General features: G+C 42.8%; 2 protein-coding genes across 8 annotated transcripts in view; one reads left to right on the forward strand and one right to left on the reverse strand.

Annotated features, from left to right (window-relative positions):
* ndufaf2 (NADH:ubiquinone oxidoreductase complex assembly factor 2) overlaps positions 1–16880 on the reverse strand; it is a 219276-nt gene extending 202396 nt beyond the window's left edge. For 4 of the 5 annotated variants that reach the window (XM_085971520.1, XM_085971541.1, XM_085971536.1 and 1 more), the window contains exon 1: positions 16668–16880. In XM_085971520.1, the coding sequence (XP_085827646.1) occupies positions 16668–16782 (115 nt within the window). In that variant the 5' untranslated portion in view covers positions 16783–16880. The remainder of the gene's footprint in view (positions 1–16667) is intronic. The other variant, XM_085971526.1, reaches the window with a different exon arrangement.
* A 165-nt stretch (positions 16881–17045) lies between these two features.
* Positions 17046–18003, forward strand: part of ercc8 (excision repair cross-complementation group 8) — a 104988-nt gene continuing 104030 nt past the window's right edge. For all 3 annotated transcript variants that reach the window (XM_085971480.1, XM_085971489.1, XM_085971500.1), the window contains exon 1: positions 17046–17167. In XM_085971480.1, the coding sequence (XP_085827606.1) occupies positions 17091–17167 (77 nt within the window). In that variant the 5' untranslated portion in view covers positions 17046–17090. The remainder of the gene's footprint in view (positions 17168–18003) is intronic.

Here is an 18003-nt window from a genome sequence, read left to right on the forward strand (position 1 = left end):
TACTTCTCAACATCATGACATTTTGTTTTTGAGCATCTGTTACCCAATTGATTATTGTATTTATACACCACACAATAGTGATGTACTGCAATGGAAGCAAGATTTAAAAAAAATAAATTCAAGACTGTATTGATCTAAATGACCCCAATAACCCCAGATCACACACTAACAAAAATTACTTCTGCATTGCACATATTGAATGTCATAGGTTCCATTAGTTGGGACTCAACAGGTATAGTACAAGGTCGTTCTGCTCAAATACATGTAGTTATGATCAATGTATGTGAATGTATTTTGATTAGTACTGCACTATACTACAACTAAGAAGTTGGTGTCACACTTGAAGTTTCATAACTTTTCAACAACTTTCAGTATTACAGCAGGTTCAATTTTATGAAACTACATTTTGAGGTATTTATCCCTGTTTATATTTTGTGAAGTGCCTTGGGACGTTTTACTACATTAAAAGGCACTATATAAATGCAAGTTGTGATTGTTGTATTTTATCATGCCATATAGAATTAGATGTCAAAATCTTGTATGCAATTCCAATTGCTTCTCGTTACAAGGCAAATTGCAACGCTGTATCCACACCTTCAAATTCCCAATAATTTTTGTAAAAAATCAGATCCTGAAAAAACATGGATAGATTTTAAATAAGTAATTTTTAAAATTTAAGATCCTATGTTTGAGACCAACCGACCATGCATAACTGCTGATAATTCGGTAATAGCCCTGATTTTAACTAGGGGCAGTGGGTGGGGGGCAAGGCAAGCGCCAAGCTCGCATACTTGCGCCAGGTGAGGGATGTCATAAGCTGTGTCTATAGGCGGTATCCTTTGTCCCCCAGCAGCCATCGTGCCACGTTCCTGGGAGGGTAGAACTTTGGAGTGATGGTACAAAAGGTAAATCGTGCTCGACTAATCTACTGGAATTTTTTGAGGATGTAACTGGTAAAATAGATAAGGGAGAACCAGTGGATGTGGTGTATTTGGATTTTCAAAAGGCTTTCGATAAGGTCCCGCATAAGAGATTAGCGTGTAAAATTAAGGCACATGGGATTGGGGGCAAGGTATTGACTTGGATAGAGAACTGGCTGGCAGACAGGAAGCAAAGAGTTGGAATAAACGGCTCTTTTTCCGAGTGGCAGGCACTGACTAGTGGGGTACCGCAGGGATCGGTCCTTGGACCCCAGCTATTCATTCATAATATATATTAATGATCTGGATGAGGGAACTAGATGTAATATCTCCAAGTTTGCAGACGACACAAAGCTGGGTGGGCGTGTGTGCTGTGAGGGGGATACCGAGAACATCCAGTATGATTTGGACAGGTTGGGTGATTGGGCAGAAGCATGGCAGATGCAATATAACGTGGATAAATGTGAGGTTATCCACTTTGGTGTCAAAAACAGGAAGGCAGATTATCTGAATGGCAATAGATTGGGAGAAGGGGGAAGTGCAACGAGACCTGGGTGTCCTTGTGCACCAGTCGCTGAAAGTAAGCATGCAGGTGCAGCAGGCGGTTAAGAAGGCAAATGGTATGTTGGCCTTCGTAGCGAGAGGGTTTGAGTACAGGAACAAGGATGTCTTGCTGCAGTTGTACAGGGCCTTGGAGAGACCACATCTGGAGTATTGTGTGCAGTTTTGGTCGCCATATCTGAGGAAGGATGTTCTTGCCATGGAGGGAATGCAGCGAAGATTCACCAGGCTGATACCTGTGATGGCAGGAATGACGTATGAGGAAAGATTGGGTCGATTGGGCTTGTACTCGCTGGAGTTTAGAAGAATGAGAGGGGAATCTCATCGAAACTTATAAAATTCTAACAGGACTGGACAGACTAGATGCTGGAAGGATGTTCCCGATGGTTGAGGAGTCCAGAACCAGGGGTCACAGTCTAAGGATAAGGGGTAAGCCATTTAGGACAGAGATGAGGAGGAATTTCTTCACCCAGAGAGTGGTGAACCTGTGGAATTCTCTACCACAGAAGGCAGCAGAGGCCAATTCATTAAATATATTCAAGAAGGAGTTGGATATATTTCTTAAAGCTAGGGGGATCAAGGGATATGGAGAGAAGGCAGGAACAGGGTACTGAATTTGGACGATCAGCCATGATCTCATTGAATGGCGGGGCAGGCTCGAGGGGCCGAATGGCCTACTCCTGCTCCTATCTTCTATGTTTCTATGGTACAGTCTCACAGAATAAATGTCCTCCAAACACCTGAATGTAATATATAACAGTTTAAAGAATCCAATAAGTAACCAAACTAATGTCCTACCGAATGTAAGCTAACCTGATTTAAAAAGTTTAATGGTGGAGAAAATATTGTTCATTCACTTACCAGATTTTCTTCTTATGCAATGCTAATATATTCCTTGGACAGTAAAAGAATTTCTCTCAGCACAAGTATCACTGATAAACTATCAAAACAAACACTTTCAAGTTTAGACCAATATGACAGTGCACATCAGTTACTCAATGCTAATCCGTACGTATTTTATGGGCTTCATGCAATCTTTCTTATTCTGGTAACTTCCAAATCAATGACTTGGCAACCTGAGTTCTCTACCCACACGTTGTATTAAGTGTATCCTAAAACTACAACTAAACAACAACTTGCATTCATATAGTGCCTTTAACATAGTAAAATAAAACGCTTTGTAATGGATTACACTTGTCCTGATGTCAAAGCCCTTTTTTTAATATAATCATATTGCTGCCATGCTGAGTTTAGATGCTTGCAGGCACTCTGCAGCATGTAAACATCAGAAGAAACAGCAAAGTTGGAAGCCTCAACTTTGTAATTGACTATAATGGAAATGGAAAATGGTTAGCGCTTTTTGGCCAATTTAAACGTGGGCAGTAGAAGTGGTGGGGACTGTACTACTAGCCTGTGCGAAAAACTGTACTATACCTGTTCTGACTATTCCTTTATACAGTAAATGAAGCCGTCAATCTCTACGTCTAATATGACAAGGTAGACCCTCTTTGCCTCAATGAAGAATTGGCAAGCAGCTAAACCAAATGCACTGCTTCCTCAGAGGATGCAAATCACTATGGTACATTAGCCAGATAAAAATAACAACTTGGCCCAGATTTTGCTGTACTAATAATGACAAGACTATCAGCGCTCGCCATCATTACTGGGTAAAGCTGACAGAAACTTTGGCAACAACTTCTGGCATCCGCACATGCGCAGTTAAATGCAGAAATCCAGAGGCTGCTGTCAGTGATACCCTGCTCCTCCACAGGATGCGCTATTGCAATCTTCACCGATGGAATCTGCAGAGATCACTATGATGGCGTGAACTTAGGCTAATTACCCACTATCCTCACTCTGAAGGCAGATGAAAAAGTTATGCCTTGCACAATCAGGAGTAACTGAGTTTTTAACAGCATATTAAGTGATAATTACGGCTGAACACCCCCTCTGGCCCTGAAAAATTAATTTTACAACTGTGGAGTAGTATTTCCTCAGAAGAAAATTGTTTCAGATTTAAAACTTTTTTAAAAATTGTTTTTCTCTTTTATGGCTTTCCCTTAATTCCATGTGTATGTCATAATCTTTATGTCGCTTCCTGTACAATGATTTAAATGTAATTTATACAGGAAACTCTTTCGTATCCAGCACCGATGGGACCGGGATGGTGCCAGTTGATTAAAAATTCTGGATAACGGAGAGGTATATCTACCGAGGCTATTTTTAACAAACAAAAATTTAAAAAATCAAGAAATGTGCAGTATAATTGGGTACTCACCTACAGAATGTTGTGTTAAATGGACTCGGACTCGGCAACATTTCCGGTTATTGAGGTGTTCGGATCGGAAGAGACTTCCGACAGCGCCAAGAAGCCGAGTAGTGGCAGTTTGGAGAACTACCCCCACTGACTAACTCGGCCACCGCGGGAGACTCGGACTCGGCAACCTTTCCGGTTATTGAGGTGTTGTTTTCGGAGTATGAATTTTGCCGGTTATTAGAGAATTCCGGATATTTAAGTGCCGTTTAAACGAGAGTTTCTTGTATTTCCTGTTTTTTACTTCCTGCTTTGCAGTCTGCGTGTCTCAGTGAGGATTCTACAATCTAATGGTTGAAGAGCCTCCGTGCTGCTTTTTTCTGCTCAGATGCCACATATCCCCTGTAGAGGACGCCAAATTCAAACAGATGCCGGGTGACTGGAAGTCTCCTCTGACGAGCCCGCTAAAAGTCAATTTCAATTTTATTTGCCATATGTAACTAATACAATGGAATGCTTACTCCCCGATCACTCCCACAATAAGCTGTGGGAGCTCACAGAGACACGTTGCTATTCTCCAGCGCCATGTTCAGAAAAAGTCAATTCAATGGCATCCAATGGCAGTGGGAACGCGATGTCCCTCAGCCGCTCCGTCACCGCGGCCTCCTCCTTACTGTTGCCGGCTCCACGATGTGGTGGCCTGCTTCTCCCGCTCACGGTCCGGCCACCATGCCCGGCTCTCCCTCCTCCCAGTCGGACTGCAAGCTTCCCGCCGAGGAGCTGCCGGCCGACGTGCTGTAGCGGGTCGTCGTAGCTGCTGCTGCTGCTGCGCTGCCTCCGCCCGACTCGCCGAACACATCGTCGAGATGTATAAGCTCCGGTCGCCGTGGCCTCCTCCTCACTGTCGCCGGCTCCATGGTCCGACGGCCCGGGGCCTGCTTCTCCCACTCACGGTCCGGCCTCTGGCCGCCATGCCCGGCTCCCCTCCTCCCAGTCAGAATGCGAGCTGCCCGCCGAGGAGCTGCCGGCCGACGTGGTGTAGCGGGTCGTCGTGGCTGCTGCCGCTTGTTGCTGCTGCGCTGCCTCCGCCCGACTCGCCGAACACATCGCTCCAGCAGCGGGAGCGGTCTTTGGGCAACTGTACGCGAGGTGAACAGTGAAAGCCGTTCCTTTACCACTCACTAAAACGTCCCAAGGTGCCTAAATGCTTGCAAGCTCAGTGTAGCTGGGTTAATTTGAATGTTACATTGAAATAAACAATTTTTACTGCATTATTTGAGGTGCAGAGATACAGTAAAATAGATGCAAGTCATAATATAAGTTGTTATATCAACTATTCATGGGAAGCATCTTTCTCATCCCACCTAACAATCACAAGAGGCAACAACTTGGCAACTTCACCCATAAACTCTAACTCAAATTTTTAAAAGCTACTATGAAACTGCTTACAGAAGAAATTTGTCTTTCCCATGGCTACAAATGGATCCACATTGCCACCTAGTAATAAAGTGCTCTTAAGCCACCTCTGTTGAAATGGAGTCATTTATCATTTTCAACAGAATACATCACAGCATGGCAGGCAGTTAGAGTAAACTTTATTACAAACAAATGGTTCCCTCACTCAGGTAATCATAGCACTATTGAAGCAAACTAACATCTGATCACCTTATTCTCACTTTTATACGGAGGCCAATGGAACATTCTAAAGTCTTCTTACAGGACTGTGATTCATTACTGCTCTTGTGGAAAGTTAATGCTAACACAGTGTGTTTGGGCTGAATCGACTGTTTTTCTGTTGTAACTATACATAATTAAAAGAAATCATATCGCAAATAACATAAAAGGAAAAGTCATTGGGGTAGAGTATTGCTAAACAAAAGAAAATTATACAAAATGTATTTGGGACACAATCAGATGGATAAGGAAATATTTTTATATGGAGCCAATCTCCTCTTGCACAATTAGCACTTCAACCTAGCAGTCTGTATTTTAATTGACTAATATGCCACAAATGAGAAACACTGATTTGGTCTATTTTCTTGTTCATATTCAAGAAAATTACACATCATGTGCCTACAGAACAACAGTGACTACACTTCAAAAGTAATCCATTGGCTGTGAACAGTGCTTTGGGATGTCTTGAGCATACTATACAAATTTAAATTCTTTCGTTCTTCAAAATTAGAGATAAAAGAACTCAGAAGGCAGGAAATAATAATTCTTATCATTCTGCCCATTCAATCCACTTTGGTGAATCTTCAAACAGTTAGTTTTAACCTCTATAATCTGCAACCATTATTATTCTAATTGATTATACAAAAATTCTGATATATTAAGACATAATTAATTAGTCAGATTAGTAGATGCAGGTACTTCTCAACTGTTGCTCTGCTGAAGTGGCAAATATGCAGCAGAAGGCAGGAGTGAAGGCAGCATCATTAAAATTTTCTAACCCTGATGTCAGCAGATCTAAGACAGAGTGTAATGGAAAAATGCCAATGTATTATTAGTAATACTAAGAGTATGTTGAACTACATAGTTTAATATTACTATATTTAAAGTTCAAACAATACCATACTGAAACTCATGCCACAGGAGACTACTGTAGCAGGCAAACTAATTCTCTCTACCCTGAAAAAACAATGCAGAAATACCTGACTTACTGTCGTATTACTGCAAGTCAAGAGTACAGAAGTAGTCTTATCATTAGCATGGACAATTCAAATCCCATCCAAAATTATCTGTTATGCACATTTTCCTTCCGCCCAAGTCCTGAGGGTAAACTTGCGTGCCAAGCTGATCTAGAAGTAATTTTCTATGAAACATGTTATGCTACTTGAACATCAAAACTGTACAACGTGTTTTAGCAACAGTGTGAACAAAGTATTTTCTGGAAATTATAAAGGTTCACTGCTATTCAAAAAAGCACTCGTCAAATGGTTTGAAAGTCTATAGCACGTGCAGGTAGAGATCAGTAAAGCAAGTCTTATGAAAAACCTAAATGCCGATAGTGTACCTGGCCCAGAGAAGATAAAATTAAGGACTAATTAGGATTTCAGTGCGGAAATGGACAGGAGTGTTATGCTATATAATTTGCAAAGTAATATTCTGCTGCTACGGTGGGTCTCTGTCCCCTTACGGCCACAAATTCTAAGTTCTGTCAGGTAAACACAAGCTCAGGTAAATCAGCTTAATTGTTGTTTGGTTGGGGAACTTTGCAAATTGGTAAGTGCTTGGAAATTTCAAGCTGTAGGACAAAAGCACCGAACACTAAATTACTTTCTTTTTTCAAATGGTGATTGCAGAGATCAGACATTCAGATTTCTGCATCAGTGAGGTATTTTTTATTGCTGTGTAACTGCAAATGACTTTCTCTCTCTAATACTTATTTGACGTGCGACAAAGAAACTTGCATAAAGACAAGAAGGATGGACCAAACATGCATTAGACATACCATACATATTTTATATGACAAAAGGTCATCGACCTGAAACATTAACTCTGTCTCTCTCCCCATAGATGCTGCCTGATCTGCTGAGTATTTCCAGCATTTTCTGTTTTTATTTCAGATTTCCAGCATCCCCAGTATTTTGCTTTAACACATATTTTATATCTGCCTTTGGATCAGTTTTTGCTTTTGAAAATACTGCCATCTTCTGGACAGAAATGCTATGTTTGTTGCTGTGAACCAGCATTCAGATTCATTCCTCTTCCATCATTGAACCCCGTACAAAAAAATGCCATAATAAAACTATTGCTGGAAAATATGCTTCTGTATCCATTAAGCTACCAACAATATAAACCATGATGCAATAGTATTATCAGTATACATTTTGACAATAAGAAAGCCATTGATAAAATATGCATTTGGTTATAAGACTTCAATGAAGAGCTCTAATGGCTTGGTGGGAAAGGCCACAGCATGGTGCATGACTGAGCTATACAGACAAGGAAGTCTGGATTTTGATCCATCACCTCAGGCAGGACAGCACAAGGAGAATTACAATCGACCTCTGGACCCCTGGGCTAGAGAGAAGAAAAAGTCAGCCAATTTTCCCACATCTGAATACTCTCCAGTGACTTTTGTTAGAAGTGCATTTATTATAACAGGATTGGATTTAGCTATGGCCTATATTAGAATAACTTGCCAGCATTCACAGTCTAGGCTTGCACATCATGAAGTTAAGTACAGTTGTGGAAGGCCATTCAGCAAATCTAGTTCATCCTTCCATAGAAACCTATGGTTCCCCCCCAATTACTACCTTTTGAATGATTCCAGAGTTTTGCTTCTTATGCCATAGATGATCATTCAAGCTATTAATCGCTGTGTGAAGAAGCATTTCCTGGCATCAATTCTGAACTTACCCACATTCCCTTATCCTATAATCATGGTTTTATTTGAAATTATTTAAATTAATCTTTTCTATCCTATTGGAATCTTTTATACCTCTGGAAGGTCCCTTCTTATTCATCTCCTTGCAAGGCCGAGGTTTTTCAAAAATGAAGAATGGTAATTTGGATAAGATACCCGAGGGACATACCTCAACACAAATTGCTGTCTTTGGTATAGAAAGGGGAAAATGTTTTTTTTTTTTTTTTAAATACAATTTCAAAATTATATAAAACAATTCAATGAACATCAAGTTTTTAAAAGCTAAAAATGGATACAAATCAAAACATAGTTCAGAAGCTATACTGAAACAGTTTTACTCAGCTTTTATCTTTCTAGTGCCTTTCCAGTTTACTGAATAACTTTTATACATCATCCAGTACTTTTCACCCCTTTCTTGTGTGTAAAAAATACTTTTACAGGTTATTAAATCCATTAGCTGCTTCTTTGTACTAATATTTAGCATATTTGAGCCATGAACCTTATCTGTTGTTCACCCCTCTTTGTTTTAGTCAGCGAGGGATCAACAGGATAGCTGACATGGGAAAGGGAAAAAGTGAACCTACTACAGTAGAAAGTGGCTTTGAGACTAAGGTTAAAGCACATCATTAGGAAGAGTACACAATTTCACATTACAGCTATCCCATGCTACACGTAACATTTGAGTATCTGACAATGGGTGCCCAGAGTGGTAAAGGGCTCTGTTTTCAACACAAACTTTGATGAACACAAAACATTCACGAAAAATAGATGTTTTACTATACTACATCTACACAAGTGATATATGACTCCTGTCAGGTCTGCAGCAATGATGTAGAGCAGCACATTAAAGTTAGTGCGACTAGCTGGTCACAGTTTGAGTCTGTGTTTTGTTCAACTTTTACTATCATTACAATGATGCTATAGCAACCGTACCTTTATAAGCAAAGACATTTTTTTAAACAGTTGGGAAGGTCATTAGTGGTGTTATTTCACAACCTGATACACCAAGAAAATCATAGAAACAGGAACAGGCTGTTCAGCCCTTAAGCCTGCTCTACTGCTCAATTAGGTCATGTTTGATCTGTACCTCTTAACTCCATTTACCCACCTTTGTTCCATATTCCTTAATACTCTTACTGAACAAAAAGCTATCAATCTCAGTCCTGAACATTTAAATTGACTCAGCATCCACAGCCCTTCAGGGAGCGAGTTCCAGATTCCACTACCCTTTGTGTGAAAAAAGGCTTCCCAATTTCACTCCCAGGAGGTGGTCACCCCATAGCCAGATAAAGTTCAGAATAGCAAGTGGGTGGCCACCCAGAATGGTAGGAAGAGGCAGGCAGTGTAAGAATCCTCCAGGAGTGTGGCACTCTTAAAACAGATACTCAGCACTGAATACCAGTGAGGGTGACGACACCTCAAAGGAGTGCAGTCCCCAGCCTGGCACCTCTGCACAGGGGGCTACAGCAAAGTGTAGGAATGCAGTAGTAATTGGGGATTCGATAGTCAGGGGGATCAGACAGACAGTTCTGCTACCATCAACATGAGACCCGTATGGTATGTTGCCTCCCTGGTGCTAGGGTAAGGGATATCACTGAAAGGGTGCAGAAGATTTTGCAGTGGGGGGGGGGGGGGGGGGGGCGAGAAACCAGAAGTCATGGACCATGTCGGAACCAACGACACAGAGAGGAAGAGGGTTGAAGTCCTGCAGTCAGAGTTTAAGGAACTAGGGAAGAAGTTCAAAAGCAGGACCTCAAAGGTAGTAATCTCTGGATTACTCCCAGTGTCACACGCTAGTGAGTAGAAATAGGAAGATATAGCAAGTTAATGCGTGATAGAGACATGGTGCAGGAGGGAGGGCTTCAGATTCCTCGGACATTGAGACCAGTTCTGTGGCAGGAGGGGCCTGTTCAAAATGACAAGGTTGCACCTAAACAGAGCTGGGACCAATATCCTTGCATGCAGGTTAACTACAGTAGTGCCATTGGGGTGGGGAAAATCACCAGGCAATTGGGCACCAGGATGTAGTGTTAAAAAGTAGAAACAAGGTGCACAGAGGACTGGGTGAGACAATTAGAGTTAGAAATAATACAGAATTCTGTGGGATCAGAGAAAATACAAAGAGGTCTAAGTTAGGTTGGAATGCATATATGTAAATGCAGGAAGTGTGGTTAATAAGGCTGGTGAACTGCAGGCGCAAATAGCCACGTGGAAATATGATGTAGTGGCGATAACTGAGACCTGGCTGAAAAAAGGAGAGGATTGGAGGCTTAATATTCCTGGGTACAAGGTATTCAGGAAAGATAGGGAAGGAAAAAAAGGAGGGGTAGCAGTTTTGAGTAAGGAGTGCTAGAAAGGGAATGTCCTTGAGAGATCAAAGACAGAATCTATTTGGTTGGAGTTGAGAAACAATAAAGGAGCTATTATGCTGTTTGGTGTATTTAATAGGCCACCTAATAATGGGAAGGAGATAAAGGAGCAGATTTGCAAAGAATTTACTGAGAGGGGCAAGAACTATAGAATAGTGATAATGGGAGACTTTAATGACTCCAATATTGAATGGGGCAGTGATTGTTTTAAGGGCAGAAAAGGGGAGGAATTTCTGGAGTGTGCAGGAGAATTTTCTTGATCAGTATGTTTCTTGCCCAACAAGGAAGGATCTCATCCTGGGGAATGAAGTGGGTCAAGTGGAGATTTCACAGTTGGAGAGAATTACAGGAATAGTGATCATAAAATCGTGAGGTTTAGATCAGTTATGAAGAAGGTCAAGGAGCAAACTAGAATAAAAATACTTAACTGGAGGAGGGCTAATTTCAGCGAATTGAGCAGGGATCTGGCCCAGGTAAATTGGAGTCAAAGACTGGCAGGCAAAAATGTAATGGAGCAATGGGCGGCCTTTAAAGAGACGACGGTTCGGGTACAGTCTAGGTATATTCTTACAAGGGGGAAAGGGAAGGCAACCAAAGCCAGAGCTCCCTGGATGCTGAAGAAGTTGGAGAATAGGATGAAGCAGAAAAAGCGGGTGTATGACAGATGTCAGCTTGATAATACAAGGGAGAATCAGGCTGAGTATAAAAAGTACAGAAGAGAAGTGAAAAAGAAAATAAGAAGGGCAAAGAGACAGTACGAGAATAGATTGGCGGCTAAAATAAAGGGGAATCCAAAGGTCTTCTATAGGCATATTAACAGTGAAAGAGTTGTCAGAGGAGCGGTGGGGCCGATTCGGGACCAAAATGGAGAACTGTTGGTGGAGGCAGAAGGCATGGCTGAGCTACTAAATGCGTACTTTGCATCGGTGTCTACCAAGGAAGAGGACTTTGCCAAAGCTATGGTAAACGAGAAGGTTGGTGGGATACCGGATGAAATAAAAGTAGATAGAGAGGTCCTGGAAAGGCTGGCAGTAATTAAAGTGGAGAAGTCACCTGGTCCTGATGGGATGCATCCTTGGTTACTGAGCGAAGCAAGAGTAGAAACTGCGGAGATGCTGGCCACAATCTTCCAATCCTCCTTAGATACAGGGTGTTAGACATCCTCGAGAGATGCATGTTGGACATCTTGGGGAGTTAAAGGTTAACAGTCGAACTTCTGTGTATCTTAAAGCAACAGGCTTCCCGATATAAACAGGATGTGACTTTGATGTGTCGTGAGGAGAAAACAAGGCTTGTTTTCTGAAATGTACAGTGCTTGTGTAAGGGAATAAGTGCTGGTATTGACATCACCCATGAATACTTTAGTTTTAGGGTAATAAAACAGGGGTAGTGAGTCCTTTTGCTAAAGTAGGTAAAGGAAGTTTTGTTTAAGGGAAGTGGTTCTGAGGTGAACAATTGCAAACTGTTTACATAGATAGTCTGCTTTCAGAGGATTTGGGAAACATGTCATTTTCCTTTAATATAGTCAAAATATGATGTATAAAGGAACAAGGTTTTCAACAGTTTGTCAGAGTATACTCGAAAGATACAGAAACCAGTAAAGTCACTCTCTGTATGCAGTTAAGACTGATCAGCTTTACTGTGTATCAATAAAGTCTGTTCCGTATACAGTACTCCACTACGAAGTCTCGTGCTTACTCAAAACGTGTTGTTGTGAACCAGATGAGAAAGGAGGTTGCTTAACACAGGGGTGGTGCCAAAGGACTGGGAGATTGCAGATGTTACACCTTTGTTCAAAAAAAGGGGAGAAGGATAAACCTGGCAATTACAGGCCAGTCAGTTTAACGTTGGTGGTGGGGAAGCTTTTAGGAACACTAATCCGGGAGAAAATTAACAGCCACTTGGACAAGCATGGGAGCCAGCACAGATTTGTTAAGGGCAAATCGTGTTTGACTAACTTGATTGAGTTTTTTGATGAGGAAACAGAGAGGGTGGATGAGGGCTGTGCAGTTGATGTTGTATATACAGGTAGACTATCCTTTATCCGAAAACCTTGGGACCAGCCGTGTTTCGGTTTTCGGAAAATTTCGGATTTCAGAAGGTATTACGGGGCAGCACCCCATAAGCCACCACTTTCTGTTTTCAAAGGTTTTCTGTTTTCGGAAGTGCGGATAAAGGCTGGTACACTATCCCTTATCCGAAAGGGTGGGGGTCGGCGGGTGGGAGAAAAGAATATCGGACAGGCCGCTGCAGCTATCGGACGGGCCGCTGTATTGTTGGGTTCACTCTCCCGGTATACCTCCTTCACACTGCCCGGCTCGGCCTGCAATCTCCTACCCAGGAGGGAACTCAGTGACCCTCTGCCCTGCTCAGCGTAAGTCGTGCGCCACTCTGGTCATGTCGTGCGCACGACTTACGCTGAACGAAAAAACCTTCGGTTTTTAGAGGGTTTCGGTTTTCGGAAGTTCGGATAAAGGGTAGTCTACCTGTATAGACTTTCAAAAGGTGTTTGATAAAATACCACATACTAGGCTTGTTAGCAAAATTGACGCCGATGGGATAAAAGGGGCAGTAGCAGCATGGATATAAAATTGGCTAGGGGATAGAAAACAGAGCGTTGTGGCGAATGGCTGTTTTTTGGGCTGGAGGGGAGTATACAGTGGTGTTCCCCAAGGTTCAGTACGAGGACCACTGCTGTTATTGATATATACTAATGACTTGGACTTGGGGCTACAGGGCACAAGTTTGAAATTTGCAGACGACATGAAACTTGAAAATGCAGTAAACAGTGAGGAAGATAGTAATAGACTTCAAGAAGACACAGACAGGCTGCTGGAATGGGTGAACACATGGCAGATGAAATTAAATGTAGAGAAGTGGGAGGTGATACATTTTGGTAAGAAGACTGAGGAGAGACAATACACACTTGAAGGAGAAAAAATTGCAGGGATATGGAGAAAGAGCGGGGGAGTGGGATTAACTGCATTGCTCTTCAAGAGAGCCGGCACAGACTCCGAATGGCCTCCTTCTGTGCTGTACTATTCTTTTATGCTATGATTCTATGAAATGACCAGCAATCATTTTATGATTATGATGATCTCTTGTTCTGGATTCCCCCACCAGAGGAAATAGTTTCTCTTTCTACCCTATTGAATCCTTCTGTCATTATAAACGCCTCGAATAGATCACCTCTCAACTTTCTAAACTCAAGGTTATGCAATCTGTCCTCATAATTTAACCCTTTAAGTCCTGGTATCATTCTGGTAAATCTGCGCTGTGTCCCCTCCAAAGCCAATATAACTTTCCTGAGGTTGTGCCCAAAACTGAATGCAGGTTCTTAATGAATACTTTGCATCTGTTTTCACAAAGGAGAGGGGCGAAGCAGACATTGCTATCAGGGGGGAGCAGCGTGAAATATTAGATGAAATAAACAGTGAGAGAGGAAGTATTAAGGGGTTTAGCAGCTTTAAAAGTGGATAAATCCCCAGGCCCGGATGAAATGTATCCCAGGCTGTTAAGCGAAGCAAAAGAGTAACTAGCAGAGGCCCTGACCATCGTTTTTCAATCCTCTCTGGCTTCAGTTGTGGTGCCGGAGGATTGGAGGCCTGCTAATGTGGTACCCTTGTTTAACAAGGGAGAAAAGGATAGACCGAGTAATTACAGGCCAGTCAGCCTAACCGCGGTGGTGGGAAAATTATTGGAACGAATTCTGAAGGACAGGATAAATCTTCATTTAGAAAGACATGGATTAATCAAGGACAGTTAGCATGGATTTGTTAAGGGAAGGTCGTGTCTGACAAACTTGATTGAAGTTTTTGAGGAGGCAACAAGGGGGGTAGATGAGGGTAGTGCGTTTGATGTAGTGTATATGGACTTTAGCAAGGGCTTTTGATAAGGTTCCACATGGCAGACTGGTCACAAAGTTAAAAGCCCATGGGAATCCAGGGTAAAGTGTCAAGTTGGATTCAAAACTGGCTTGGAGACAGGAAACAGAGGGTAATGGTTGATGGGTGTTTTTGTGACTGGAAGGCTGTTTCCAGTGGGGGTCCGCAGGGCTCAGTACTAGGTCCCTTGTTTTTTGTGGTATATATCAATGATCTAGACTTGAATATAGGGGGTATGATTAAGAAGTTTGCAGACGATACTAAAATCGGCTGTGTGGTTGATACTGAAGAAGGAAGCTGTAGACTGCAGGAAGATATCAATAAATTGGTCAGGTGAGCAGAACAGTGGTAAATGGAATTCAATCCGGAGAAGTGTGAGGTAATGCATTTGGGGAGGGCTAACAAGGAAAGGGAATACACATTAAATGTTAGGACACTGAGTAGTGTAGAGGAACAAAGGGACCTTGGAGTGCATGTCCACAGATCCCTGAAGGTAGCAGGCCAGGTAGATAAGGTGGTTAAGAAGGCATACGAAATGCTTGCCTTTATTAGCCGTGGCAAAGAATACAAGAGCAAGGGGGTTATGCTTCAACTGTATAAAACACTAGTTAGGCCTCAGCTAGAATACTGCGTGCAGTTCTGGTCACCACATTACAGGAAAGATGTGATTGCACTAGAGAGGGTACAGAGGAGATTTACAAGGATGTTTCCGGGAGTAGAGAATCTTAGCTATGAGGAAAGACTGGATAGGCTGGGTCTGTTTTCCTTGAAACAGAGGAGGCTGAGGGGTTGAGGTGTATAAAATTATGAAGGGTATAGATAAAGTGGATAAAAAGGACCTATTTCCCTTAGCAGAGGGGTCAAAAACCAGGGGGCACAGATTTAAAGTAATTGATGGAAGGTTTAGAGGGGATTTGAGGGGAAATTTCTTCACCCAGGAGGGTTGTGGGGGTCTGGAACTCGCTGCCTGAAAGGGTGGTAGAGGCAGGAACCCTAACCACATTTAAAAAGTACTTGGATGTGCACTTGGGATGCTTTAACCTGCAGGGCTACGGACCAAGAGCTGGGAAGTGGGATTAGGTTGGATAGCTCTTTGTTGTCTGGCGCGGACAGGATGGGCCGAAATGGCCTCCTTCCGTGCTGTAACTTTCTATGATTCAGTACTCCAGATGGGGTCTGACCAAGGCTCTGCACAACTGAAGCATCAATTCCTCATTTTTCTATTCCAATTTATCTTTCTCCGATCCAAAGTAGATGACCTCACATTTCCCCACATTGAACTCCATCTGCCATAGTTTTACCCACTCAACTTAGTCTGTCTATGTCCGTTTGTAACTTCCTGCTCCCATCCACACAACTTATTGTTCCTCCTAACTTAGTGACATCCTCAAACTTGGATATACAACTCTATTTCTTCATCCAAGTCATTAATGTTATGTCCAAATAAATATTCAAATTGTAGTAATACCTAGCTGCTTTTACTTCAAGACCCTCTAGAATATTCTGTCAAAGAATAATAAAGTAATTGAAAAGGAAACATTGGAAAGTAATTGCTGCAATGTGTTTACTCCCATCAGGGGCCATCTAGTGGTCAGTTACTATGCAAGTACCATACAAATCAAATAATATATTTAATAGAAATCTGAAGCCCCAGTACAAAACCCTGGGGAACACCACTTTTCATATCCCACTAATGAGAAGTTCACTTCATCCCTATTCTGTCAATTACCACCCAACCAATTAACAATGCATGTCACTAAATTACCTCCAATTCCATGTGCTTTCATTTTTTGCTAATAATCTCTTGTGCAGAACCTTTTCAAATGCCATCTCGAAGAGTATAAAGACAGCATTTATAGACACGCCCCTGTCCACCAGGCTAGTGACCTCCTCAAAAGAGAGTAAAGCATTGGCAGGAGCTGAGGAACTATGTGGATTTAAAATTGGGAGTGGAGCGTGGAAATTCAGACTTTTGCATATGGCTCATCTGAAGAGTTGGTGAAATTATAACAAGATACAGCAAATTAACGTAGGATTTCCAAGGTCGCGCACGTCAGTTAAATGTCAGCAACATTTCAGATATTTTAACCCCTCCGAAATTCAAAGCCACCTCACTCACCATTAGGTCCTGCGGGGAAACATCAAATTTCCTAAACTGAGGCTGAGATACCGAACGTTACAATAAAGTTCACGTTTGACACCATAACGAGAAACACGGTCGCTGCACCGGACTGGGACAACACAACCCCAATCAGCCAGCGCTGAAGCCCCACACTCCAGGTGACAACACCGGCAACAACTACTCACCGGTCCATGTTTTCTGCTGGGGTATGTAATAATATTTGTTCCCAAACTGATCAGTCCCCATATGATGTTTAACGAGTCCAAACGTCCTCTGCAGCAGCGTCCGGATTTGATTCATTGCCGGCCCCCGAGAGACGAGATTTTAAACAAACATCTCAAAGTTCTGGCGCTCCTCCACCATCCAGCACGACGCGAACCTATTGGTGCGATGAAGTCTAGCAGCCAATCAGACCCCGGCTCTTTGCATTGTTCCTTTGCCTCTCAACATGGCGGCGCCCAGTCCTGCGGTCGCTGTTGCCATGTGAACGGCCCGATTTCTGACGGACTCGGTTACACGCGGCCGGTCCAAGGCCGCGGGCCTTTGTATCGGATGCCTGGACAACGAGACGTGCAGTAGTTTGATGTGGATGGCCGAGGCCTTACGGGATGCTCGCTCTTTTGGCAGCTCGTCAGAGCGGCTGCGATGAGCCGCTGAGAGTGCGGCGAGCCGAATCAACCAGGAGGTGAGTGACGGCCCGGCGTGCGGGTGTTTTGAATCATCAATTCTCAATAATAACAACAACTTGTATTTGTTTATCTCCTTTAACATAATAAGACGTCCCAAGGCACTTCACAGAAGCATTATCAAACAAAATTTAACACCGAGCCACATAAGGAGATATTAGGGCAGATGACCAAAAGCTTGGTTAAAGAGGTAGGTTCTAAGGAGCGTCTTAAAGGAGGAAAGAGAGGTTTAGGGAGGGAATTCCAGAGCTTAGGGCTTTGGCAGCTGAAGGCACGGCCACCAATGGTGGAGCGATTAAAATTGGGGATACTCGAAGCCAGAATTGGAGGAGCGCAGATATCTCGGAGGATTGTAGAGCTGGAGGAGGTTACAGAGATGGGGAATGGCGAGGCCATGGAAGGATTTGGAAACAAGGATGAGAATTTTAAAATCAAGGTGTTGCTTAACCGGGTGCCAATGTAGGTCAGCGAGCACAGGGGTGAGCGAGTGAATGTGACTTGTTGCAAGTTAGGACACGGGCAGCAGAGATTTGGATGATCTCAAGTTTATGGAGGGTAGAAGGTAGAAGGTGGGAGGCTGGCCAGGAGTGTGTTGCAATAGTCAAGTCTAGAAAGTCTAGAGCTAACAAAGGCATGGATGAGGCTTTTCAGCAGCAGATGAGCTGAGGCGGGGTGGAGTCAGGCGATGTTACAGAGGTGGAAATAGGCAGTCTTAGTGTTGGTATGGATATGTGGTCGGAAGCCCATCTCGGGGTCAGATATGACACCAAGGTTGATAACAGTCTGGTTCAGCCTCAGACCGTTGCCTGGGAGAGGGATCCGAGTCGGTGGTTCG

This window comes from Somniosus microcephalus, chromosome 2 (assembly GCF_052327205.1).
Source record: "Somniosus microcephalus isolate GS21.2 chromosome 2, FLI_Smic_1.0, whole genome shotgun sequence".
In the NCBI taxonomy this organism is placed as follows: domain Eukaryota; kingdom Metazoa; phylum Chordata; class Chondrichthyes; order Squaliformes; family Somniosidae; genus Somniosus; species Somniosus microcephalus.